General features: G+C 37.2%; 1 protein-coding gene across 3 annotated transcripts; it reads right to left on the reverse strand.

Annotated features, from left to right (window-relative positions):
- Positions 1-27: 27 nt before the first annotated feature.
- On the reverse strand, positions 28-25,015 carry LOC104108306 (uncharacterized). Of its 3 annotated transcripts, none has more exons than XM_070199841.1 (8): positions 24,747-25,015; positions 21,140-21,538; positions 20,000-20,052; positions 19,499-19,894; positions 6,333-7,818; positions 5,698-5,807; positions 4,467-4,608; positions 28-869 (listed from the first exon to the last, which is right to left on the reverse strand). In XM_070199841.1, the coding sequence occupies exons 1-8, from the start codon at positions 24,997-24,999 to the stop codon at positions 217-219; spliced, it is 3,492 nt and encodes a 1,163-aa protein (XP_070055942.1). In that variant the 5' UTR covers positions 25,000-25,015; the 3' UTR covers positions 28-216. The 3 variants fall into 3 exon arrangements, with proteins under 3 accessions (XP_070055942.1, XP_070055943.1, XP_070055944.1); XM_070199842.1 differs by having other exon boundaries at positions 5,698-5,792; positions 24,747-25,014; XM_070199843.1 differs by lacking the exon at positions 24,747-25,015 and having other exon boundaries at positions 19,990-20,052; positions 21,140-21,279.
- Positions 25,016-26,431: the final 1,416 nt, after the last annotated feature.

Genomic DNA, 26,431 nt, shown 5'->3' on the forward strand with positions numbered 1-26,431 from the left:
AGTACGAAGTCAGTCAAATGAAAGATATGGTACAAAAAGCAGACCACATTAGGATATTTGAATGTTGTTTTATCCTTATACACCTATACACAACTCTTGTGATAGTCGCTGCCTATTGTAAAGCAAATTCTATTGTTAAACTCTAATAATGTCGCACTTTAGACTCTTGAAAGGAATAACTAATTCAGCAATTTAACCTGATCCAGAAGATCTAGGTCATCTCCAAGCCCCATCTATTTGCTCCTCATCATAATTTCTAACAATCCAAGCTCCTTCAGAAATTTCATCAAATAGCTGGCCCCAACCCCAACTCGAAAATCCCAAAAAGAACCAGAAGTCATGGATAGACTGGTTTCCTAGCCTTAGCTCTTCTATGATGCTTATTGTGGCCCTATGGTCAAGAAAATAAACATTTGGTAATACTTCCATAGACTGGTTAACAATATACTTTCTGGACAATGAAACGAGAGGCATTCCACGTTTCATAATGGGGCCACCGAAAGATAGAGGAGCCTCCTTCAGAAGCTGTAAGTTATCTTCAAGTTCATCAAGCGAGTCCCAGCTGATATGTTTGTTGACAATCAGACCTTGAAATCCTGTGCTTTGATTCACTTTCACAACAAGTACCTTGGATCCATCAAATGGGTGAACATTTAGAAGCTTCTCCGTAGCAACAAGGATGGAGCCAACAATCACATGAGGAGATATTTTCGCGGAGCTACTAAGAGGAGCTCTATTTTGGCTGAACTGAACATCTAATGTTGGCGGTCCTTCTTGAAGTATTATTTCATGCGGTAAGTTCTTAAATGGAGGAGCCTCTGCATTCATGTTATGATTTATCCCTGGTTCACCTTCACTCCACAGTATACCTGATGTAGGAAAAAGGGAAAGACAAATTTGAAACATATAAAAAGAACTTGTAATATGCAACTGCACTAATTGGCAAAGCAAATGACCAGAAAACTTATGATGATAGGTTTCACTGCAATCTGGATACTCCAGGAATCTTCCTTTAAACAGGTATTCAACAGATACTCTAGGGATAGGTTTCTCCTCTTCTTTTGGTTGGATAGATACTACTTAATTGGTTATAATTCTCTCCTTTTGCCTTCAGTGTAAAGGATAAACCTCTCTTTAATGTTGGACATGAAATGCAAACCAGTGACTTATGGAATAAGAACAATAGAGGATTGAGCATATATATTTTTCAAACAAAAGACAAAGCAATCTCACAATTACTACAGGTGCTACTAGTATTCTTTCCTAAACATGGGCGTCAATCTATCTATATCTAATATTATTATAAAAGTGGGAAGCCCATAAGTTAAAAGTTAAATTACTTAAATATCCTTTTAATTAACCTAAATATTTTATTTAACTAAAAAAAAATAACTACAAAGAGACATGTCTTTTTCAGAGTAGCCACCGTTTTGTTTCATTAACTTATTCATTTACTGTATTAATCAAGCACATATTCGCCAAATAATAAGACTTTGCTTTTCTTTGAGGATTACAAGCCTGAAGAATATTGGATTAAGACAACGTTGAAAATTAAAGATGGAATTTTCTACGAGTTTAAGGAAAGCACTATCTGAATCCTCTTGTCTTTTTTCCCGAAAGCATCTTAAATTCAAAACGACTCTTTTTTTGCTTTAAGTGGTGCTACCGGTTCAAACTTGTGGGGTGAAGGGCAATGCAAGATCTTGAATTCTTGGTATAATTTTTTTTGAAAACCTGAAGAAAAAAAGAAATGTGAATGTTTTCCTTACGAGATCAAAACACAGTGAATTCAAAGAGAAATTGACAACAAAACCGGGTTCTATTTTCTTATAACTTCAATATTTATAATCTATAATCTATATATATATCTATTTCTAGTGATTTTTTTTAACCTTATTTTCATAAATATTACGATAAATGACCATCTTGTGATTATCTTCAAATTTATGTTTGTTGTGTTTAAGAATAAGTTAGTTAATGCTACAGTTAGCTTTACTTCATTGTTAAACAGAAATTCATTAATTGGCATATTTTATGGTACATGTATAAAATCATGTGTTACTTAACTTCCAATTTATGGAAAGGTATGAAATATATATTACAGCAATATATTCAAGTCAATGTGTTTAGGTTATTCAAGCCAAAAAAAAATAATCTTAATGCTTAGAAACAGAATGTGAAAGCAGAATGCTTGAAAAAAGATAAAAAGAAATTGTTAAATGAAAAGCTAATGCATATCATTTACTCCCTCCGTTTACTTTTACTTGGCAGGTATACTAAAAATAGATTTTCATTTTTACTTGTCACTTTACGTATATCAAGAGAAAACAATTTTTTTTCCTGTTATACCCACAGTATTTATTACTCATTTCAAATCATTTTCTCAAATTCAATAAAATATGCATCAATTAATATGGGTATCATGGTAAATTATGCACTTCATTTATTATTTCTTAAGGGGCGTGAAAAGTCAAAACGTGCCAAGTAAAAGTGAACGGAGGGAGTACTTGCCTTTTACGAGTTCATTTAATTCAGGCCACAAATAGATTTAAAATTCTTCCTTAACATCGTTATCTTGCAAGAGATATAAATGTAATAAATAATCTTAAAACAAGCAAACACTTACTGAATGAAGAAATTGACCAGTACTTATCAGGATTCAAGTATGTATTAATTGTTTTTCTATTTTCCAAGAAACGAGTGATATTGTTCTTCCCAAAGTAGTTTAAGTGAGGATATATTGCATTTATATCTCCAACTGTCGAAAGAAACGTCCTCATTCAACTCACTTCACTTCTTCACTTTTTTTGTTCATCTATTATCAATTATTACTACTTTTTGAACTATGATCATTTGGTTTAGTTCTGACTAAGAAGAGGGGCTCTGCTTAATTGTTTTTCTGGGGTCTCAAATAGGTGGATTTTCTATCTTTTCTTTTTTATTACTTTCTTTTTTGTCATCATGAGTTAGTGATTGAATAACTCTAAATAATAAGATTTCGGTTTGATTTTCTTAGACCTGTTGATTGAGTTGGTACTTTATTTATTTGTAACTGACCGGAGATATTACTCATGTGCTTTTAAAGTGGTAATTATTTAGATAATTCACCTATTGAGGATGGTTTTCGCTATATATTTTTACCTCCCCTTGTAGATTGTGTGTAATTTCTCTATTATCTTTGGTTAGATGTAAATGATACACTTCCTATAAATTATCAAAATTTAATCTTTTTTGTTCATGGATTTATGTTATTAATTTGATGCATTTTGCATATATGAACGTACATGCGCTACCCGTTATTATTTTTTCCACTCCAATATAGCCTTTTGTGTTTTAGAATCATCTACATTTCATCTTATTAAACAACATTAAACGAAGAAAAATATTTTGATAAAGATTTTTATAAGAAATACGTTATCTTATAAAATCAAAGCAATGTTATAGTCACATCGTTGAAGGTGATGGTAACAAACAAGGCATATAATTTTCATATACTTATTGATATCAAATTATTTGTACTTTATTCTTTCACGTATAATTATTTACTAAGTTTTTTTATAAAGTAATATTAATCTTATTTTTACAAAATCGTATATTACGTGACTTGATATTCACGTGGAACGCACGTGCCGAGTAACTAATTTCAATAATATTCCTGTAGCTCTAGTAAGTGGTAGTTTAACTATTTTAAGAATTTATTCTAGTGCTGTCAAAGGCTCATTTAAGGCGCGCTTAAGCCCTAAAACTCAGAAAAGCTCAGGGAAGGCGCTTTGCCTCACTTAAGCTGCGCTTCAGTGTAGGCAAGGTACCAAGACGTGCCCCTTATCGCCCATGAGTTCTATCTTGAATGGAGCAATGCTAGACTACAAATATAATCGAAAAATAAGTGTATTAGTTGTTAAAGAAAAGAATATGAATGAATTTGTTACTTTTATCTTGAATTTCATATATATATTTTTTTTCTTGCATTGCGCCTTTTTTAACTAAAGCCCACACTTAAATTGCGCTTTGCGCTTAAAGCCCCAATTGACCTAGAACGCTTTTTAGAGCTTTTCGCCTTTGACAACACTGATTTATTCTGCTATATATCTACACCCTGCACAAAATTTAGCATCCTCATATTTTGCAGGTTTCTTATCCTACCTAATGTTCGGTTCAGGCGTAATTTGAGTTAACTTTATTCTCAATTTAGGAGACTTTAATTTCTACACTGCTATTAAGGACACAAAACAAAACCTATCTGTAAAAAAAAAAAGCGTACACACTAAATCTCCACATCTATTATCCTAATAATGCTTTATTAGATACTCTCAAATATATGGTTCCAGCTCCCCCACTTTCTAGGTAAGTAACCACTTCCAACTTGAGTAAATGATATTTCTTAACTTCCTCGCTCGAGTTATTTTTCCCCTTCATTCAGATGTGTTGATGAAAAACAGTGGATATTTTCAAATCTGGAAACTCACCTTTCTCCTGAAGAAGATCGTAAAAGTGGCCCCCGTGGTGAGCAAGAAAGTTAATGATATTGGATACTACTATATCTCCACCATAAGGGATAGCTTTCTTCCTCCCAGCTGGAAATAAGAGTAGAGATGGATAAAGTTCCCTCTGCAAAATTGCAATGGACAAGCACAACACAAAAATTAACACTTAAATACAAGTGGAGGCTTGATTGTGGACTGCTTAATTTGAGTTAGGAAGCACTAGAATTTAGAGATTATAAAAGCTTAGAATTTTCCACCTGCATTTCACATACCAGGATGAAACTTAATAGAAGATTTCGGAGCGAAAGTGCATGATTTTCAGCCATTAGTTTTATTTGATTAACAGGATCACCCAACAGCAAAGCTCTTCTGTAATTAGGGTAAATTTTATTTCAGAACAGCTGAGCATGTGAGGCGCTTATCTTGGCACATCCCTAACTTCACAAAGAAGATCATAGCCCAAGAATGTGAAATAGTAAAAGCAGTGCCATCTACTTGCAAAAGGGTGAAAAGATGAGAAACCAGAGTGCAGATAATTATTATTTCCGTGCCTTTGACCCCAACTATTTGGCGGCCATCTAACTTAAGTAAGCTAAGATGCTAACAATGGGATATAATACTTCTACACGTAATCAGCTGAAAAGGCTATCTCGGGAAGTCGAAATGCATATTATACTAAAAACTACTTATCAGCTAAGCATTTGAAGTATTCACAGTAATTTGTAAAAGTTGGTCATAACAGGATGGAAATGGCCACATGGTAACTATCAACGCTACCAAAGCCAAATATTTTTAGTCTCACAAAAGATTTGCAGATTAATGTAAGGACTTAACCAAGTGAAAGGGGGCACAGTTTCAAAATTGTAGAAATTTCAAGAAATGCCAGTTCCTAGATTTCCTTGTCTAAATAAGGATCCTTACAAGGTCTAATCCCTGTTCCTTTTTTCTTTGTTTCTTTTATTTATTTTATTTTATTTTATTTTATTTAAACTTTAGCTTTCATCTTTTTTGTGCTTCTGCATCTCCTTGATATGTTCTTATCAAATAATACCTCTTGTTTACTGATAAAAAAAAAGAGTGCTCAAGAAATGAGGCATGTCATAGTTGCTCCAAATATGACAATAGATTGATATACCTTGTAATTAGCAGGAGTACAAACATAACAAGTATACTAATGACACAATGACAAATTTTATATGAGTTTAATTCACACCTGAACCGCTGATTTCAGGATTGGGCTGCAGTCATTTAATGTACAATCCATCAAGTAGATCATTGGAAACTTCAGGTTCGCATTGCTCGCCTCATCTGCCACAAATTTAACTACTTGCCAATAAAACAAAGGATACTAAAATAAAGCAAACAAAGAGTATGTTTGCCATGAATGGTAAATCAACATTGCTCTTCACCGCGACCAAGGCTCTGGCAAAGATGTGCAGAATATAACTGAAAGGAAGAGATAAAGCCTATGTTTGCGTTAACTTGATTAATTTGTAATGCAGGATATCACCAGAACAAACTGAAATTAGCTAGTTCTAATATTATTCTGTTTATTATTCTCTTTCATATGGACTAAGAGAGAGGATAGACATGGACCAAATAGCTTCTCAACTTTTAAAAAGCATTTAGAACATTTGTTTATTAACTTCTAGCAGAAAATAGACCTTTCTAGAATGAGATGAAATCATGTAGATTTTGTGTTTTAAATGATATGATAGTTTAAAACAATTTTAACCATTATACATCCTTACAATCTTAATCCCAGGCCTAGTTATATATACAAATTATTTTATATAAATTAATACATAAGTTACCCAAAGAAGAGCAGACATGGGCTAGACTGCTTACCCCTATTCAATGACAGTTTCTCATTCTTAAACCCATTCCTTAAGGTTTTAGTATATCCCTTGATTGCACGATACACTTCACGAACAACCAGTTCCATCCTCTGGCAAAACCCACACCAGCTATTGCTGAAAAGAACTAAAACATCCTTATCTCGAGAATTACCAGCATTTTTGGAATCAGGCTGATTATAAAAGACCAGCTCATTGAACATATGCACTGTCACTCGAGGGATAGAATCAGCCTCGTGAAAATCCAGATTAACAAATGGTGGAATTGGAGCATCCCTAATTGTTGGAACAACATGCTCAGACTGTTGATATGGATGAAGACTTCCATTGAGAAAGCCATCAAGAAATTCAGATAGCAAAGTGCAGCTGAAATCTGTTTGCTCGCTTAAAACATAGTGTTGCTGCGAAGTGGGATCAATTAGTACCACAGATGGTATATTTGAACCTGACGTCAGGGCTCTAAGTCGTCTATAGTGACCATCGAGAAAGAAGAAGGAAGATCTGAAGTTTCTCTTTTCATTCTGCTCGTCCAGCTTCTCGACTGTTTCCTCTGCATTAGGACTAGTAGCAACCTCCAGCATACCATCATGACCAAAGTTTACAGATTTTTGTGAACTTTCATCTTCAAGTAAATTCTTCTCATCATTTTGCAATTCAGTATTAACAGGTTTTATTTGTTCGATGTGTTTCCCTTCCTCAACATGCGGCATTTGATCCTTACCTGAATCAATAGGCCTTACTAGAGCACCTTCTAAAGGACAAAGTTCATCTGACTGAACTTCCGTGTGCACCAATATAGTTTCAGCATCTTTTTGGCAAACGTGAGAAGGCTTGACTTTATTTGATTCAGATTGTTCATTGTATTGCTTCCCCAAAATGGCATCTTCATGCAGCTTTGCTTTTCTATCTGGATCAATAATACCTTCAGAAACACCTTCCACAAGGAGCTCCGAAGCCTTGTTCGACTGAACTTCTGTTTGACCTGGTAAAGCTTGAACAGTTTTGATGTCAAAATCTTCAGATAAAAGTTGAAATCTTGCATCTTTCGCAAGTGAGCTCAATTTCACTTCCTTCTTTTGCTGAAGTGAATATGCCAAGACTTCATGCAATGTACTCCCCTGTAGACCCGAAACCAGATCTTCTAGGATGACTTGTTTTCCCTGGTTCAATACAACAATTGACATCTTGTCTTTGATATTTATTTTTTGAGATGCTGACAAAAGCCCTACTTTAGGGTGTTTGGAAGTACTTCTTGATGCTTGAAAAGCCTTAAGAGATGTCTTTTGCAATCTGAATGCTTTTGGTTCACTCATTTCATTTGACATCTGAATTTTCAGGGCAAACTCTCTAAAAGAATCAAGAGCCTTCCTGCTCTTTTCTCTGATTTTCAAGGAGTCAGACGATCTATCAATGAAAAGAACAACCGATGGCTTATTTGCTGGAAGAGCATTCTCAAGATCATCCACATCATCCTCCAGCTGCATGGTAGGACATCTATGAATCAATATAAAATGACAGATAAATTAACTGAGAGAGCAACCACATTAGCACATAGAAAATTATGACATCATGTATACACATATATATAAATACTGTCTCCAAGCCATCATCTGCTTGGACAATGACTTAAGTAGGTTCTCCTTTCATTGAGTTGTTAGCTGTGATGATTGAATACAATTCAACAGGTCATACCCATAGTTTTATCAAAAAGAAAATCAATACCCATAGTTTTCATCATTCCTAGTTTTTCTCTTCCCTTAATTTTCCCTTCCAACTATAGCCTCCCTAGTCAAACTTCATCTTTCTGCAATATTGTCCTCCGCTCTTTCACAGAATTGTCTCTTTTTCATAAGGTAAATAATTAATTAATTATGGGAAAATCTCCCTTATACAACCAATATACCAAAAAAAAAAACTACAAAATAATGTTATTCTCTACGAACGACATCCATTTTTTTATAACGAAAAAGAAATTAAGAATGAGAAGTTAATCCTCAAATATAGATAGTTGTTCTCTATTCCTTCTCCTCTCCTTCCACAAGATCCGCATGAATGCCAATGGCGCAACATCCAATGCTCTTCGACTTCTCTTCTTCTAAATGTCCAACCAGAGACCATCACACCATAAGCGAGCACCTGACAATAAAGGTGGCATGTGAGCCGGGCCCGGTCCTAAGTGGTCCCGGGCTTCGCGGGCTTCTTGTTGGAACCGGACCGGGACCACGAACTAACGGTCCCGGGTTAAGTGGGCCGGTCCCGGGCCCAAGTGGGCCCAATGGATACTTTCTATTTTTAAAATTTTTTTTTATAGAAATTAGAGAAAATAAATGGTAATAACAATATCTAAGGCAATTCCTTGTAAATTATATTATACAATTGTGACCTAAATGTTTTAATTCAAATTTAAAGACAAAAATATTTTAAAGAGATATTCAAAGCAATGCGTTATAATTTTATTATAGCATTAAAAAAACATGGCAATATCTTTCTTAGTCTTCCTTCCCCTATGGAATGAGCACAACAAGGTGTTAATACCACCATTGAGAAGAAAAAGAAAATAATCAAGATGTGCCAAAATACAAGTTACATATTAATTTTTGTTCATATAAGTTACATGGGTCATCCTTGAAAGAATCGGAAAGTGTTTTTCTTTGTCCTTCCACCATTCCAAAATATTAAAGGAGCCGCCGGGATTTACTTCCTCAATTCCATGTGACAAATAAACTTCAAGCTCATTTAGTTGTGAAAAATCACTAGTACTAGAACCTTGAGAACCCCTGAACCCCACCCAAACACCAAGTGCTCTTACTCCTGCAGTTCTTTTAGATGATTGAGAACTAGAAGAAGAAGGAGTTGGAACATTTGGTCTAGCATGATCTAATGCAACTTGATAAGCATTATAAATAGTTTGAACATTTATTTTAATTGAGACTATTGCGTCCGGAAGTTTAGACTAACTCCTCATCTTCAAGTGCTAAACCATTATAAATAGTTTCATACCAAAATTGAGGACCTCCTAATTTCATAATAGGATTTTACAATGCAGCAACACCATAAATAGGGGGAATAGGGAAAAAATATTTTTTAAACTTTTTTCTCATAGAATCAATAGCAAGTTGATAAATTTCCCCACAAAATGATCAAACAAATTTGCAAGTTCTGCAATATAAACTAAACAGTTAGAAATAGTAGGATAATATTGCCCAGAAAATTCATTTGTAGCAATATGAAATTTTTCTAAAAAATCTACAAGCATTTTAACATTAGCCCAATTCGCATTTGTAAGGTGCTCATCATCATCACTTACATGAGCATTAAACGTTGAGTTTATGGAATTTCTATATTCATATGCAACAACTAAACTTTCATACATGTAATTCCATCTAGTTGGACAAGGTTTAGGAACCTTTCTTTCTCTTAGGCCAAATTCATCGCATCTTTTAAAATATTCTCTAAATCTACTTCTACCGTTTGAATAAAAAAGCCAATTAAAAGCCATTTTAACCTTTTCAATTTCAACATTTAAAATTCGCATACTACCCACAATTAAATGGTAAATATGACAAATACATCTAACATGAAAAATGTTACTAAATGCAGGACTTAGTGTAGTGGTAAGCAAGGCTACAGCATTTGTGTTACTAGTAGCATTATCCATTGAAACTGACATTATTTTATCACTAATGCAAAAATATCTACAAATATCCGTAACCGTGCTAGAAATAAACAGCCATGTGTGACGTGAATTAATTATTCTATAAGCAATAATGCGCTTTTGCATTATCCAATCCTCATCAATCCAATGACTGGTAACAGTAAGGTAATCACAGTCATTACCACTTCTACCAATATCAATTGTAATAGCAACACGACAATTTATATGAGTAAATAAATAGCGCAAATATTGTTCATATTCATGTTTATATTTATATATATCGCTCTTTACGGTTGTGCGAGGAAAACCTTTATAAGTAGGATTATAAACTTTTCTAATATAATGCACAAAGTGAGGGTTAGAAGGAAAACTATAGGGTAAGCACATAACAGTAGCCATTTTTGCCAATTCTTCCCGATCTTTTTTTGGATCATAATATAAAATACCATCGGTAACAGTGTTAATTCCCGGTTGAAATTGATTTGACCCGGTACTAAGGTCACCCTGACTAGGTGCACTTGTCCCCTCGGCCAAAGCTTTCATACGAAAATATCTAGCTTTATCTTGAGGGTGTAGCAATATATGTCTAGTCAAACTTCCCGTCCTCCCACCCCCCCCCCCCCCGACTTCCAACATATTTAAAAACTAACTCGTTGCTACAAGTTTTACACTTAGCCCTATTTTTCTCTTAGTTGAGTAAAAAATGACCAAACAACAGATGTTTCTGCCCGTTTAGAAGGTTGTCTAGAAAAAGTAGGGGCAGTAACAGGAGGGTCAGACGGGGCATCATTTGGATTATTATTAGTTGGGTTAACTTCAGGAGCAGGACTAGTGGGTGTATTGTCATCCGGTTGCGTTTCATCAAAATCTATTTCTTCATCATCATTTTCCTCAATAGTTGGATTACCATAAAGAGCATTCATATATTCATGGTTTAATTGTTCACCGGGTGCAATATTATGGCAAAATTGACTCTCGGTAAATTGTAATAAACTATTATCGCTATCAAGAATTGGAGGTGTAGGACGGGTAACAGGTTTGGGTCGGGGAGCCGGGGGAAGTGGAGGAGGAACAGATTGGCCACTAGATTCACCACTCTTGGATTTTCCCTTATTTTTACTAAATATTTTTTTAAGGAATAAGCCATCTTAATTAATCAAGCAATACAAATGAAATAAAACAAACAAAACTATAATATTAAAACTTAAGAGTTGGAACGAGTTTACCGAATTGACGAACAACTTGTTGAAAATTAATTATCGTTGAAGACTTCAATTCACCAACTTCACAATTTTGCACAAATTGTAACAATAAAGTAAGCAATTATAGAAGAAAATTAGAGAGAGATTGAGAGAGATTGATGATTTTGTGAGAAAAATGAAAGAATGAGGGGTATTTATAGTTGAAAAAAGTGTAATTATAAAAAGTTTGGGGTTGAAACAAAGTTGGGGGGGTTAAATGGCTATTTTATAAATAGCCAACGGCTATTTTGACAGGTAAAACGGTCATATTTTAAATGCCATAACGGCTATAATGTGGCAAATATTTTTAAAAAAAAAATTAACCGTTGGGCCCGGATAGGCCCGTTTAGGACCGCTTGAACCGGTCCACTTCCCAGCCGGTCCCGGTCTCGCGGGCCTCGCCTATGGGACCGGCCCACTACACAGCCCACGGTCCCGGTTCTATCCGGTTAGGACCGTTTAGGCCCATCGGTCATTTGGGCTTGCGGTCCTGGGCTGGGCCCGGTCCTAACCGACCCACATGCCACCCTTACCTGACAATGTAGGAGGTCATCCACATATTCACAAATCGCACATAAAAGCACTATGTAATCCTCCTTTTTGTCAAATTCTCAACTGTCAAGATTGCTCAGCTTGCTCCCGCCCAAGTAAAAAAGCACACCGTTTTTGGTGCACCAATGATCCAAACCGATAAGTGAGGAGAATCTGATTCCTCCCTCACCAAGAGTTTATGATAACATGACTGATAATTATCCATTTCTTGCCATCCCCAGAATCCTCTCCTTCCATCTATTTTGATTTTATGATCTTCGGAGTTGTATTCAAGCACTACAACACCAACTTGTGTGATTATATCTGAATGATATTCTACTTTCGTTTTTTATTAATCCCCGGGTGGAGAAGCTTAAACACCAAGATAACATAGTCCAAGCTGCTTGAGTCCTATCAATTAAGGCATGTTGACTACACAAAACGATATATTCTTTTTTCTAAACCAAGGTCCTATCCAATTTATTAGCCGAGCGCTTCCTGATATTCGGGACCTCTATTAGCCACACAATCTTCTCCTTCATACAGGCTGATGAAGGATGATGCACTCATAAGACAACTCAGATGTCCAAAAACTTAGCCTTCTCCTGTATGAAGACAGACTTGTTCATTCACTTATCTTGGCTGAAATGCACTTCACCTCTTCCAGTTTTCAGTTTGTAATTTGTAACCCTTAAAAGTCCTCTAAGTTTTCTCAGTATACTCGAAACAAATTCAAGCTTATCGACAAAAATGAAATTGTTAAATCTTTTCCAAACAAACTAACGGCAAATGTAGCACATAGTCCCCTGTAATTTCAAGAATGAGCTTTTACATGGGCCAATATTATTTTTGACAAAATTGGCCTCCAAAGTTGTCTACATGCCCACCAAATGGATTGTAAACTGCTCCTGGAGAAGAGTCATTTAGAAGACACGAGTTTCGAGGGAAGAGCCTAAAAACTCTTTCCGACGTCCTTTCTTTCCCGATGGCCTTTTCCACTGGTTTTAACCTAGTTTTTTCATCAATCATTAACTAGTGATTGCTTTAGAAACTTCGTTTTTGCCTTTTTATTCACTTTTTAGTTATGGTTAACAGAATTTATTTCAACAGCAGTGGCAAATCTTTTGATATCACAGAAATTGAAGGTCGAGATGAGGTTTGGTTTGAATGGGTGGAGCGCAAGACGAATTACATGAGAAAAATGATGCTAAGCAGGAAAATCATGCTATGGATTTGCGAACTGTTACACATCGCATCTGAAGGCAGGGGAAACAGTTTAAGGAGATGGAAGACCAGAGACCACATGTACTCTTTTTTTCTGCGCTAAAAAGTATAATGACTATGGCAGATTTATTAGTGTTGTGTCAGTACAGGGAGAGCGCAGAGCAGTGATTATTCTCCCTGAAATAGCTTTTAATGTGGGGTGGAGGGACATTGCAATAAATATTGATCGGTTCATAAACAGGAAGGACCCAACCATTCAAAGATTGCCCACGCCAGTGCCGATTCCATAGACGATAAGCTCAGATAAGCCAGTTGAGAATCACGCATACTTGGATGCCTTCAAAACGGACAAATGGAAAGCTAAAGGCCCATCCACGTCTGCAACACCCTCCAACACTGATCGGATCTTGATAGAAGGCCCAGAAATTTCAAACCATGATGTACTCTCCAGATGTCTAGTTGGGAGCTTCAAAGATTCAAAGGAACTTCCAACTCTGTCCGACGTTCGAATATGGACCAGCAACAAATGGAGTGCAGTCCCAGGGGTGCAGATGTATGAAATGCATGGCTCAAAATTCCTATTTGAATTTCCTTCAAGGAAAATGGCAGGACACATCAGAATTGGGGAATGGAAATTGCGAAATCAATTGATGAATCTTGAATGGTGGTCGCCGACAACAGGTTGCTTCCCGGCTGGTGTTTCTCCAGATTGGGTATGGGTGCGGCTTTTGGGGATCCCCCTTCATCTTTGGTACCAAGACATCTTCAGAAAAATTGGAGATAAATGTGGGGGATGGATCGAAACCGAAGAAGAAACTTCCTTGAGAAATCATTTGGAGGGGGCTCATATCAAAGTCAAGGGGCCTTTCGATCAGATCCCTAAAACTATAGAGCTTGAAAAAGATGGAGTTGTTTTCACAATTCAGGTGTGGTGCGAGGCTCCGGCGAGCTGGTCTACAGTTGGCAAAGAAGATAATTCAAAAGTAAGGTCTAGGAGCAATAGCTTTTCAGCTGGGTCTATAAGGCAAGAGTTGGTAGGGTTGGTGCACAAGGCCCAAGGGGCATGTGGGTGTGATTTAAATTCAAAATTAGTGGGGGTCCATAGTAAGGGGCCTATTTTAAGCATAGAGGGGGTTTCGTTTGGGCCTTCTGAGTGCCAAAATTCTAAGCCCAAATCGGGTCTTTTAAGAAGCCCAGAATTGGGCTTTAAGATCCAACTTACCAACACTTTCGATATTCTCGAAAGAGTCACCTGTGAAGACCCAATGGTGGATGAGTTTAATTCGAACCAACTGCTTACGTTCTCTGAGTCATCTTCTCTTCCTCTTCTAATTTTTGATGGTGAACAAGTAGCCCGAGACATCCTCAACTTCCAGGAAACTCAATCGCAAGTTACACAAGAAGAAGATGGTGTAATATTCACGTCAGGGGATATTATTCCTTCTCTCACTGCATCACAAAATAACATGCAGTCAGTTGATGTTGAAGATCTGGAAAGCTGGTCAGTGGATGAACCTGAACCTCTGGACACTTGTTTCGTTGAGGCAGAGACAGAAGCTTCTCTTTGGGCCCGCAAAAATATCTTGAAGATGAGCAAGTTCTATGGGGTGAATTTTCAGGGGTGTGAGGAAGAAGCTCCATCACTTTTTATGAAAATTGACAGGAGAAGGCAAGAGAAAAGGATGGAGGATGCACTAAAATCAGCCTCTACTCCAAAAAGGAACAAAGGGATTATGGAAGTTCAAAACCTAGTCTTCAATATGAACTTCCCAGAGTCAAGCTCAAGGAACAGGGGGAAATCCATCAACAATAGTTATCAATGAAGGTAAAAATTATTTCTTGGAATGTTAGGGAATTGAATCGAAGGGTCAAAAGGTCTGTAGTTAAAATGCTAATAGAGAGATGGAAGGCAAACATATACTGCTTTCAAGAAACCAAATTGGAGGGGGATAATCAGTGGTTTGTGAAACAAATTTGGGGCAACATGTGGATCAAATTTGGGTGTCTAGAAGCTAGTGGAAGTAGGGGGGCATCCTAGTTATGTGGGATAGTAGGGTTTGGAGAGGAGAAGTAATCAATATAGGAAGCTACACTATTACCTGTAGTTTTGAGTCTCTGATGCAAAACTTTAAATGGCATCTGACAGGAGTATATGGTCCACATTGAAGATTGGAGAGAAGGAATGTTTGGTGGGAAGCTGCTGCTTCAAGGGGACTCTGCGCAGGGCCTTGGGTCGTTTGCGAAGATTTCAACATCATAAGATTCATGGATGAAAGGAGAAATGGCAACTCCATCACTAGAGCCATGTCTGACTTCACTAGCTTTATTGACGACATGGAACTCATTGACCCTCCATTGCTAGGAGGGATTTACACTTGGACAAGGGGAAACAACACTCATATTGCCTCGAGAATCGATAGAATTTTGTTCTCTTCATAGTGGGATGAAAATTTCAGAAACATCAGGCAGTCAGTTTTAACTAAAGTATCATCAGATCACTCCCCTATTGCTCTCGACTGTGGGGATTGGGAGAATGTCAAATCATACTTCAAATTTGAAAATTGGTGGTTGGGTGTTGAAGGTTTCAGAGAAAAGGTGGCTGACTGGTGGTCTTCTTTTGTCATTCATGGCAGACCAGATTACATCCTGGCTCAAAAATTAAAGCTCCTAAAAGGCAAGCTTAGAGAATGGGGCTCATCTCTAGGAGGAAATCTAGAAGCCAGGAAAACAGAATGTCTGAACAGAAATTTTAAGCTTGATGCTGCGCAAGAAAGCAGAGATCTCAGTGATGATGAACTGACCCTAAAGGCAAGCTTGGCCATGGACCTGGAAGAAACTGCAAAAAACGAGGAGATCTCTTGAAGACAAAAATCCAGAATCCAATGGTTGAAACAGGGGGACAGAAACACAAAATTTTTCCATAAGGTGGCCAATGCAAATAGGAGGTTCAACACCATTGACAAACTCAACATCAATGGTACGCAGGTGGAGGGTTTGAATACAATCAAGGCTGAGATTCTATCATTTTACCAGCAGCTTACAAAGAACCAGAGGAATGGAGGCCAGAGTTCAACTATCCTCACGGCTCCAAGATCAATGAAACTGAGGTGCAGTGGCTTCAAAGAGAGTTTGATGAGCAGGAAATATTAAAGGGTCTTAAAGCATGTGCAACAGATAAGGCTCCTGGCCCTGATGGGTACACTATTGCCTTCTTTCTCCATTGTTGGGATGTGATTAAGGTGGACCTTCTGAATACCTTCCATAATTTTCACACAAATGAATATTTCGAAAAAAGCTTTAATGCCACATACTTAGCTTTAATTCCTAAGAAGACAGAGGCAGGAGATTTGAAGGATTACAGACCCATAAGTCTAATAGGGAGTGTCTACAAAATCATATCCAAGGTTTTAACAGAGAGATTGAAGAAGGTGATTCATAAACCGGTGGATGAGCAACAAATGGCCTTTATTAAAGGCAGACAAATCATGGATGCATCTCTAATAGCCAATGAATGTGTGGATTTCAGAATCAAGGAGAAGAGCCCAGGCATCTTGTGCAAATTAGATATTGAAAAGGCCTTTGATCACATTAACTGGAGTTTGCTCCTCAGAGATTTGGGTTTCGGCGACAAATGGATTAGGTGGATTCAGTTATGTATCTCAAATGTCAGATTTTCCATCCTTATCAATGGTTCCCCAGAAGGCTTTTTTCCAGGGAGATCCTCTCTCCCCTTTCCTTTTTATTATTGCTATGGAAGGGTTGAATTGCATGATCAGGAAGGCGAACATGGAGTGGTGGATTAGGGGCTTCAGGGTTCCCAACAATGCAAGAAGTGTCATGGAAATCACTCATCTTCTTTATGCTGATGACTCACTTATCTTTTGTGATGCCAAGGAGGAGCAGGTTACTCACCTGAGATTGATTTTGACTGTTTACGAGGCCATCTCAGGTTTACATGTGAACTGGAGTAAATCCTTGATTTTCACAGTTAATGAGGTCACAGATCCTCAAAGACTAGCTGGCTCCCTAGGATGTGAAGTGGGATCTCTTCCTACCACCTATTTGGGGCTACCACTAGGTGCAAAGAGCAAGTCCAAGCAGATATGGAATGGGAAAGGTGTGAAAATAAGTTATCCAGGTGGAAGAACAATTACCTGTCCTTGGGAGGGAGGGTCACACTAGTCAACAGTGTACTAGACTCCCTTCCCACCTACATGATGTCAATTTTTGAGAAAAAGATTGATGCTTTGAGGAGGAACTTTATATGGCATGGGAATAAAGAGAAAAGAGGCTACCATCTAGTTAAATGGAATACTCTCACAACTAGCAAGAAGGAAGGTGGATTGGGAATCAGAAATTTGAGGCAGCATAACAAGAGCCTACTTATGAAATGGCTATGGAGATTCCCACTGGAGGAACACGCCCTGTGGAGTAAAGTGATATGTGGAAAATATGGGACTGAAGGCCAGTGGAGCTCAGGTACAGTGGCTAGCCCTTATGGTGTGAGTGTGTGGAGATCTATTAGATCTCTCTGGCAAAACCTAATGAGCAATTCGTGCATAAAGGTGGGCAATGGTGCAAAAACTCTCCTCTGGAAGGATGATTGGATAGGGAATACTCCACTAAAAGACAGTTTCCCTGATCTATACTCTTTAGCGCAGCAGCCAGATGCTTCTATTGCTGATACCTGGAGTCAGCAAGGCTGGAATTTAAGCTTCAGAAGATTTCTGAATCATTGGGAGGTGATCAGAGTAATTGAGCTTCTGAAACTTTTGGAAAACTTCAAAGGTCCAACTGAGCAAGTGGACAAACTGTTATGGAAAAACAATAGCAAAGGAGTTTTTACTGTGAAATCTGTATATGAGGTTTTAAACAGAAGTTCGCAGCAATAAGAGACTTGGATATGGAAGCACATCTGGAGGTTGAAGGTCCCTTTAAAAGTTAATGTGTTTTGCTGGCTAGTGGTCAAACAGGTTGTTCTGACACATGAGAGCTTAACGAAGAGAGGAATGCCTCTGTGCTCCAAATGTTTTCTGTGCGGAAGGGCCATCGAAACAAACAATCATCTATTTCTTCATTGTCAGGTGTCCAATAGATTGTGGCAGCTTTTCATAAGTATGAAAAGCTTAAGCTGGGTGATGCCTAGAGAAACTATGGACTTGTTGTCTAGTTGGGACTATTTAGCTACAGGAAGCAGCCAGAAGAGGTGGTGGAGTCTCATTCCAGCATGCATTTGGTGGACTATCTGGCTGGAAAGGAACTTCAGATGTTTTGAAGATTCAGCAAATCCTGAACAGAAGATTAAAATGAATTGTATATCTTTATTTCACTTTTGGTGTAAAGAAGCTTTAGTACAAGATGTAGATTCCATAGTTGATCTCATCGGATCCTTGTAAATGCTACAAGACTTGTTTTTGTTCATCTTTCTCTTTCTTTTGAAAGTCTTGTAACTAGGGACCTTTTCTCTCAGCACTATCTTGGCGCTGAGATTTATCTATATATCAATGAAACCCGTTATCATTTCAAAAAAAAAAAGTTGTCTACATGCCTACCCCAACGACCCCTCCCTAGCCCCAAAACTCTTGTGACCCTGCTCTTTCTACAACCCCACTCTCTCAAACCCCATACTCCCTTCCCACCTCCCCAGCAAACCTCCATGAAATCCAAAGCCACTCATATTCATAGAATCATAGTAAAAAAAGAAAGCAAATCCGTCAAAAACTATTTTGAATAAAAACCCTTTAAGATATAATTAAGTAAATAGAAGTGTGTTATCTCTAACAGCTTAAGCTTTTAGAAGAGATAGCACACGTTTTGACATGATACCAGAGCAGGTAGAAAAGGATACTTCTCATGTTAAAAGAAAAGACAAATTCTAATGAAGTCTTGAAATTTTTATTGATTGACAAGAAAGAGCCCTGCACAAAGGATGAATAAGAAAAGTAAAGAGCCCTCATACAAAGATATAATTCTACGGGAAATGCAGACGTTTATTTATACTATCAGGAATATCCTCATTCAAGGAATTCAAATGTCAGTAACTAGAAAAATTCAACAACAACCCAGTGGAATCCCACAAGTAGGGTCTGAGGAGGGTAGTATGTACGCAAACCTTACCGCTATCCTCGGGAAGGTAGAGAGGATGTTGCCGATAGACCCTCGGCTCAAGAAAGACGAAAAGAAGCAGTAGAAACAAGTAATATCAACAAAGAGAGCCAGAAAGATAGTAACAGCAATTACAGAGGCAGAAAAATAGATGGAAGGAAGCAGTAGCAACAAGCAATAACAACAGCAAAATACTAAGAAACAGAAGCGCAAGATAATAGGAAAACAGCATGAAATACTAGCAATCTAAGACAAGAAAAACTACCAGACTAACCCTAATACCATCGGTACGGAATTAAAATACGCTCGACTACCTACTACCTTTCTACCCTAACTAGAAAAATCTAGAGTGAGATTTTATACAAAGATTATCAAGAATGTAAAGCACAAGTTTTCACTTGCCTCTGCAACTGGCCAAGCTTGAATTTTGGCAAAAGCTTTGAGATCATCACCTTCTCTGAGAACCTTCAAACAACTGGGGCATCCAGCAAAATGCAATGTCACCAACCATGATCCAGAATCCTTAATGTTCAGTGATGAGAGCAACGCTTTATCAAGAACCAGACCGAATCTTAGCCTTTCAGGAGGAAGAAATAAGTCTCTCGCAACAGTTAAAAACTTTGATAAGAATGATTCGAAATGTTGGAATTCATCAATTTTACAGGAAGCCCCACTATTAAGGCTCATATTCTCAGCTGCGAGGAAAGCACTATTGTTTGCTGAGGTAAACTCACTAAGCCAAGGCATGTCACTAAATCGATTGTCAACACCACAATCCATATTTGCATTTTCCAACCCCTAATATTAGAAACAAAATACAGGTAAAGCCATTAAGCAATATGGGTTTCACAATTCTAAAAACAGTTTCATAGTCATAAGCACTAAAAAGCTACCATCTGCCACCTGATTTTCATTCTCTTTAGCTGCAATTGTTCCATTAAACTGTTCGTGAAATCCTGTTTCGAATAAGCGCGTCAGTTTAGAACTTCTCATGCCATCATTCAAGTGCGAAATAGAAGAAGAAAGAAAAAAAGGCAAAGAGAAATTATGATACCATTAAATGTTTATCCGCATGATAGATTAGCCCCGCTTAATCACATATTATTTGCATTTCACAAATCCAAGTTCTAGTTACTAAGAATGAATGATACAAGCAATCACATAAAGAAAAAACTAGAAAAATGGATTCTGCAAAGAGTTGTACCACCCAAAAAAAAAGCATCTTCTCACTTCCAAGGCTCATAAAGACTTATAATACTAAAAGCTCTAAGTAATTGAGTCCTTCTGGTGGCCCACCATCCAATATGTTTAGAATCAGGAGATTTTAGCATGTTCACAAGTAGGTGATAGATAGAGAGGATACAACAGGATAGCAACTTCAATCACAATATTGAAGGGAATCAATGTCTTTCCCAATTTTAAATCGCCAACAAGGACACATGTCCTTTACAGAACTTAAATATTTAGACATAGAAAGTTCATACACTTTAGTTTTAGAATGTCACTTTAGTGCTCAAGCAGATTAAATTATGTTATCCATGAGAATTAAGCCCATTGAATTGTTAATATGTAATGACTACTTGACCTTTAAATTATAACAACAATAACAATAATGATGATGACAGAAGTATCTTTTACATTAGGAAGTCAAAGACTTCCGCACCTTCATTAAAGTATAACTACGACCAGCAATTCGTACTATCTCATTGTCATTGATGAACAGTTCCCCTTGGATGCTTAAATATGGACAGAACCAATCATTTAGTTGATATTTTAGAAACCATGATGTGTTAAATGCTACACATTGTTAAGTAAACTAAGAACTTTGAAAGTATTAGAAAGATCAATGAAATTGTTTCAGTTAGCATGGCTCTACCTTTTCTTTTCTTTTTTGGAAAGGTCATTTCAGTACTCTACTACTAATCCTTCATGAGGCTATTTCATTTTTTTTATAAAGTTCATGAGGCAATTTCATTTTATAAAAATTATTCACCTTCCATTACTGGAAATAAAGCAACAAAAACCAGAAGTGAAGTTCTTTACCAAAACCATGTTCGCTGTTGTTACTGCCACCTTTCGCTAGCAATTTCTGGGTCCATCCACAAAATTCAGAAAGAATCAAAGCCTTATCGGTTGAACCAAGAAAAATTTCTATGTCTTCGGGTGTCTTTAAAATTTTGAAGGGAAACTGTTCTGGCAACAGTGACATAACATAATGTAAAGATGACAATATGTTCTGCACTCGAAGTCTTCCCAGATACTTGTGGGGGTGTGAGTGATGATAATAAAATATTGTTATTCCCTCATCAGCTCCAACTGCATCTGCCAGCATTCTCTCACTGCTCCTATATAATACCATCAGCTTCAGTGAACCAAATATCCCTTGGTCATGAGCAACTACATCAGCCAACTCATTCATAAGGGACCGAGACTCACCAGACCCTGATCAATAAGGAAACTCATCAGACAATATATTAGAAGTACAAATGCATCTGATAAAATATGGTTGCACCCACCTGTACCATTCACTAGGTCTCCAACAAAATAAATCCTAATCAGCTTTTGGTATTGATAGAACTAAAGGATGGGTAGAAAAGCAAAGTATTAAACTAAAAATAGAAAGAGGAAAATTGTACAAATAGTAACAAAAAGTAGTCTCACAAAAGGATTCATTCACTAATTTTAAATCAAATCATGACAAATTGTCTCAGAACAGTGAGAACCAACTGGAACCATGGGTGCTAAGCCAGACGGGGAATAAAGTTCAGTGCAGCTAATGATGGGTTTAGGGTTTAGGGTTCAAAGCTATCTATCATATGCAGAAAGTTGCTCATTTCCTCCAATTCCCGATCGTTGCACTTTCTTCTACGGGAAATGATCCATGCTTGAGTAGACCAATAATCTTCCACTGTGGCACCGTGATTATTTATTATGCTGAAAATACTAGGGAACTGATCTTTGACGGGTGTATGTCTCAACCATCTTTCTTTCGAAAATAAAGTTTTTTACCATTGCCTGTTTTGATGTAAATGTGTTCTGAGAACATATCCATAAGTTTCTGATATGTTCCCGATTCCCAACTTCATAGGAATGACTTGGCATTACTGTCATTCAAGAATTTCCCATCTTGTACTTCTTTCTAATCCGATTTTCTCATTGCAAAATCTCCATAACCACTTCTCTTTCTCCCCTCTTTCTTTTCCCTCCTTTGTCTTCCTCTCTTTGCCTTGGTTAACGATTCTTATTGCATTTGACAATTCGGCATGAATCTCACACCCACATCCTTGTTGCGTCAATACTGGTCACCCGCGCCAGATGTGGAGGAAATGTACGTAGGAAGACCTTAATAGACCAAATAGTCAATAATATTCATAACCCTCCAGAATACTCTTGAATATTGATCTTTAAGCCGGAAACTTTTTCAAAAATCATAAAGATGGACTATACATAATTATAGTAAAATGCACTATCATAAAAGGAGGAGGTAATATCAACTACTACTATGACGCCTTAATCCAAGCAAGTTAGGATCAACTATATGAATCCTCACTAACATATTGCTCCATGTAAGCTCATCTTAGACCCATACTATACAACAACAACAACAACAACAACAATAATAATAATAATAATAATAAGTACATAAGCACTAGAAGTCCTCTATATTTTTCCCTAGCATATAAATTTCATCTAAAAAAGACTCCTACAAAACATAAGACCTAAAGTAAACATACTGACATGACTAAAACATAGTCCCAACTAATGGGTATCACCTACATAGATCTTATTTTCCATCGTGCACTATTTTACCGCTAGGTCTACATGGATTCCAAGAGATTTAGGTCTTTCGAAACAACATCCTTCCACGTGATTTTAGGTCTACGTCGGAATAAAAGGAGATAATATCATCAGGAAAAAATAAAAATGATTAACCTTCACCTTCCCGCCACCTACTGAACAACCCTAGGGCAACCAACACTCTCGTTTCTTTTAATAACCAAGAAATCTCCTATAAGTCAAATGGTCCAACCTCAATTGGGCCATAGTTGCAACTCGTGATACCAGGCTTCAATCAGCAGCAGGGTTGGAACTTGTGACGTATGCTCTATCCCCGCATCTCGCGTCAAATCCTTATCGGTGAAACGAAGACTTGAGGACTCAACCAACGTTCTTGCCATCTTGTCTTAAGAGACGTATGACAAATCCATCACCATTTTAAAAAACTCATTAAACTTTTATTAAACAGCGATATTTATAAGAGTAAAGCTTTAATCATTTTATTATCCATGTGGTCGGCTAGTTCAACAACACAAAGAACATCATCAACTTAAGCAAACTCCTGCAGATAGAAATAATGATGATGAAAGCAACCCTGGCTAATGAATAATTGTCATATGTATTCTACCTCCTTCCTAATAAAGTAGAATTACAAATTTGGTTCATAGCTTACATGAAGCATTGTCCTTTGACTTTTTTATCAAACTAATCATACCTCATGGACCTAAACCTAGTCTAGCTTTCTAGAAATAGTCACCCAGACACCAAATCATTCCTTAGAAAGTAAAAGGATTTCCAGGAATGATACTTTCCTGTGATTCTAGCCACCGGCACTCATAATCATCAAGTCAGGATTAACTTCTCTTAGGCAAACTGGTTGTAATAAGTTATTCTCTCACTTCTTTTCGTTGGTTTCCAAGACCTGGTAACCCTGAAACCTTTTCCTCCTGCTATTCTTTTTCTAGAAACTCAACCAATTTTGCTTCATTTTCAAACGTCTACTTTTACACTTTCTGTTTCCACCTATTCACACCAAAAAATATTCTTTTTTCTCTCACTTTTTATTTTGTTGTTTTCAACCATGATATCTTCTTTATACTTCAATTCGACTTCTTTTCAGACTACCATTCTGCCTCCTTTCAGCAGTTTTCTTTCTCTTTATATTTCTCATTTCTTTTTGCAACCCCTCCAAATCGCTTAAACACAAGCAAAAAAACTACAACTTTGCAAGTACATAGAATGGTACGAGTTGGAAATCTGATGGCAAAAACACTTAGTGTATTTCCGTACCAAAAGCTGACTGTACACTGAACTTTCACCATGAACTTTGGTTAATTTAACCAGATCATTTCCCACAATTTGACATTGCAACGCTCTACGTTCACTAAGTATGCAACAACAACAACAACAACAAGTACTACGTCTCAGTCCTAAACAAAATGGGACCCGTTATATAAATCCTCATCGACCACGTTGCTCCATTTAAATCAACTTATGCCAATATTATGTAAATAAAATAAAATGTATTAGAAATACGTTCAGAAAGCATACTTAACAAAATATCTTAAAACATGGACGCTAAATCACTTCTAAGGTACCTTCCTGTCAGCAACTCTTCATACCATAACAACTGTACTTGCTATACAAACACCCAAGCAATAAATTTACATATCAATTTTGAACAAGATTCAAAATCAGGTCGTCAGTCTTGTAGAAAAGTCCCCAATTTTAAGAACAACAAATGAACCCTTTCTAAAACACAAGTCAGGACATCTATAACACTCCTAATGCACTAGAAGCTAAACAAAGCCCTATTTGCAGCAAATATTGATAAGAAAAATACTGAATGTGGAAGGAGAAAAGTGGGGATTACAAGGGACAGTGACCAAAAGAAGAAGATGCGGATGTAGGCGAATCTGGGAAGAGTAGTTCAGCTTCGATAGGATCTCCCATTCCACTAACGACTGACCGCTGCCGGATTCTGCTGCACCGGGCAGAAGAAACGCCGCCGCCGGCAGTAACAGTAGAATCAGCAGGACTTTAATATTCGTCATTTTCCGACGAAAATTTCTCAAGTTGCCAACCAGCTCATTTTTTACTTTCATTGAGACAAAGAAAGAGGTCATTATCCGGGGAAGAAAAAAGCTCATAAATAGGGTGTGTTTGGTAAAGAATTTGAAATTCTTTTTTTTGAAAAATAAGTATGTTTTATTTATTTTTTAGTGTTTCGTTAATAAACAAAAAATAGTATCCTAAGAGTATTTACATAATAATCTAAAACTAACACTACGAGGGACGGGTGGACCAGAGGAGGGAGAGCACAGTAAGCAGGGTCGGGGGCGGAGGGGTGGATTGGGCTGGGGTAGGTGGGGGTGGACGCGAGAGTGGGGTAGGGGATGGATTCGGGCTGAGAGTGAGCAAGCCAAAACATTGTACCTGTTGTGTGTTCTTTAAATATGTTTACCCGTAAAACGATACAGTTAAAATTTATTACGTGGTTTATAAACAAACGAACTAATTTCATCCCAAAATGATAAATAAATTAAATAAAATATAAGACTTAGCGTTGAAATTAAAAGAAATAGCAAATCTAGTTCCGGGAGCAAGGCTTCCGAAGACAACAGTAAGAACAGTTCTAGGCAAGAAATAAAATTATATTATTCAGCTTGATAGTAAAATGTAGCATAAGTTTTGCCAGAGATTTCGTGTCTACAATGGTTGTTGAAGCTCCTATTTATAGTTATACCTTGGGAACAAGATCCTAGGATCAAGCCCTTCTTAAATGACAATAATGGGGCCATTGCTAAATATGTAATGGCAGGCTATGAATGCCAAAATTCTCTACAACGGATGCGTATTTAATACTGAGGAATATTATTCATTAAATGACATCCGATGATAAACATTCATTTGCCTTCGTTGACTGCGTTCCCTTCGGGATCTACCCGATACCAACCGAAGCTATTGTACTCGATCTTGGTTACCACTCGCTTCATCTTCTGTCTGCCTCCAGTTCCACATGTCATGTAATCATTCGAGCATTTAATATAAACCAAATTTACCCTATACAGATAGTCCCCCTACTTTCCGGTGGCACATCTTTGTGTCATCGGGAAGTTAGTGAAGATTCATTTCTTGGCGAAAAATTTTCTGAACCCTTCTGAAAAGTTTCTGATGCTTGATAAGACGCATGTCTCCTCGCATTTAATACCCCGAACACGTGTTACTCCCTGATTTACAGTATTTTCGCCGGTTCTCGAGGTAATCATGGCCATGATTTTAGCCGCCTATATCTTTACTTATACGCCTCATTCTTCTTCCTTCATTTCTAACAACTTCATAAGCTTCCTTAACTTCTTTGCACTTAACTTCCTTCTGCTTTCATCTCTCTTTGATCTTCTTCAAAAAACTCTACCAACTTCTTATCATTATGGCTTCTTCTACTAATTCTTCCAATAACTCTGGTCTTTTCTTCGGTGGGGGCCCGAAGAGGAGCAAAGATAAAGAGGTTGATGTTGAAGCTAATCCTCCCACGGTAAGCACCATCATACCTAAACA

This window comes from Nicotiana tomentosiformis, chromosome 4 (assembly GCF_000390325.3).
Source record: "Nicotiana tomentosiformis chromosome 4, ASM39032v3, whole genome shotgun sequence".
Classification (NCBI taxonomy): domain Eukaryota; kingdom Viridiplantae; phylum Streptophyta; class Magnoliopsida; order Solanales; family Solanaceae; genus Nicotiana; species Nicotiana tomentosiformis.

Coding starts and splice junctions, on each gene's coding strand:
- LOC104108306 (XM_070199841.1), bottom strand. CDS start 24,999: ATGACCTCTTTCTTTGTCTCAATGAAAGTAAAAAATGAGCTGGTTGGC. Junction 21,539..24,746: donor TCTTTTGGTCACTGTCCCTT/GTAATCCCCACT, acceptor CTTATTGATCAG/GGTCTGGTGAGTCTCGGTCC. Junction 7,819..19,498: donor AAGCTTGGCCAGTTGCAGAG/GCAAGTGAAAAC, acceptor CCTACCATGCAG/CTGGAGGATGATGTGGATGA.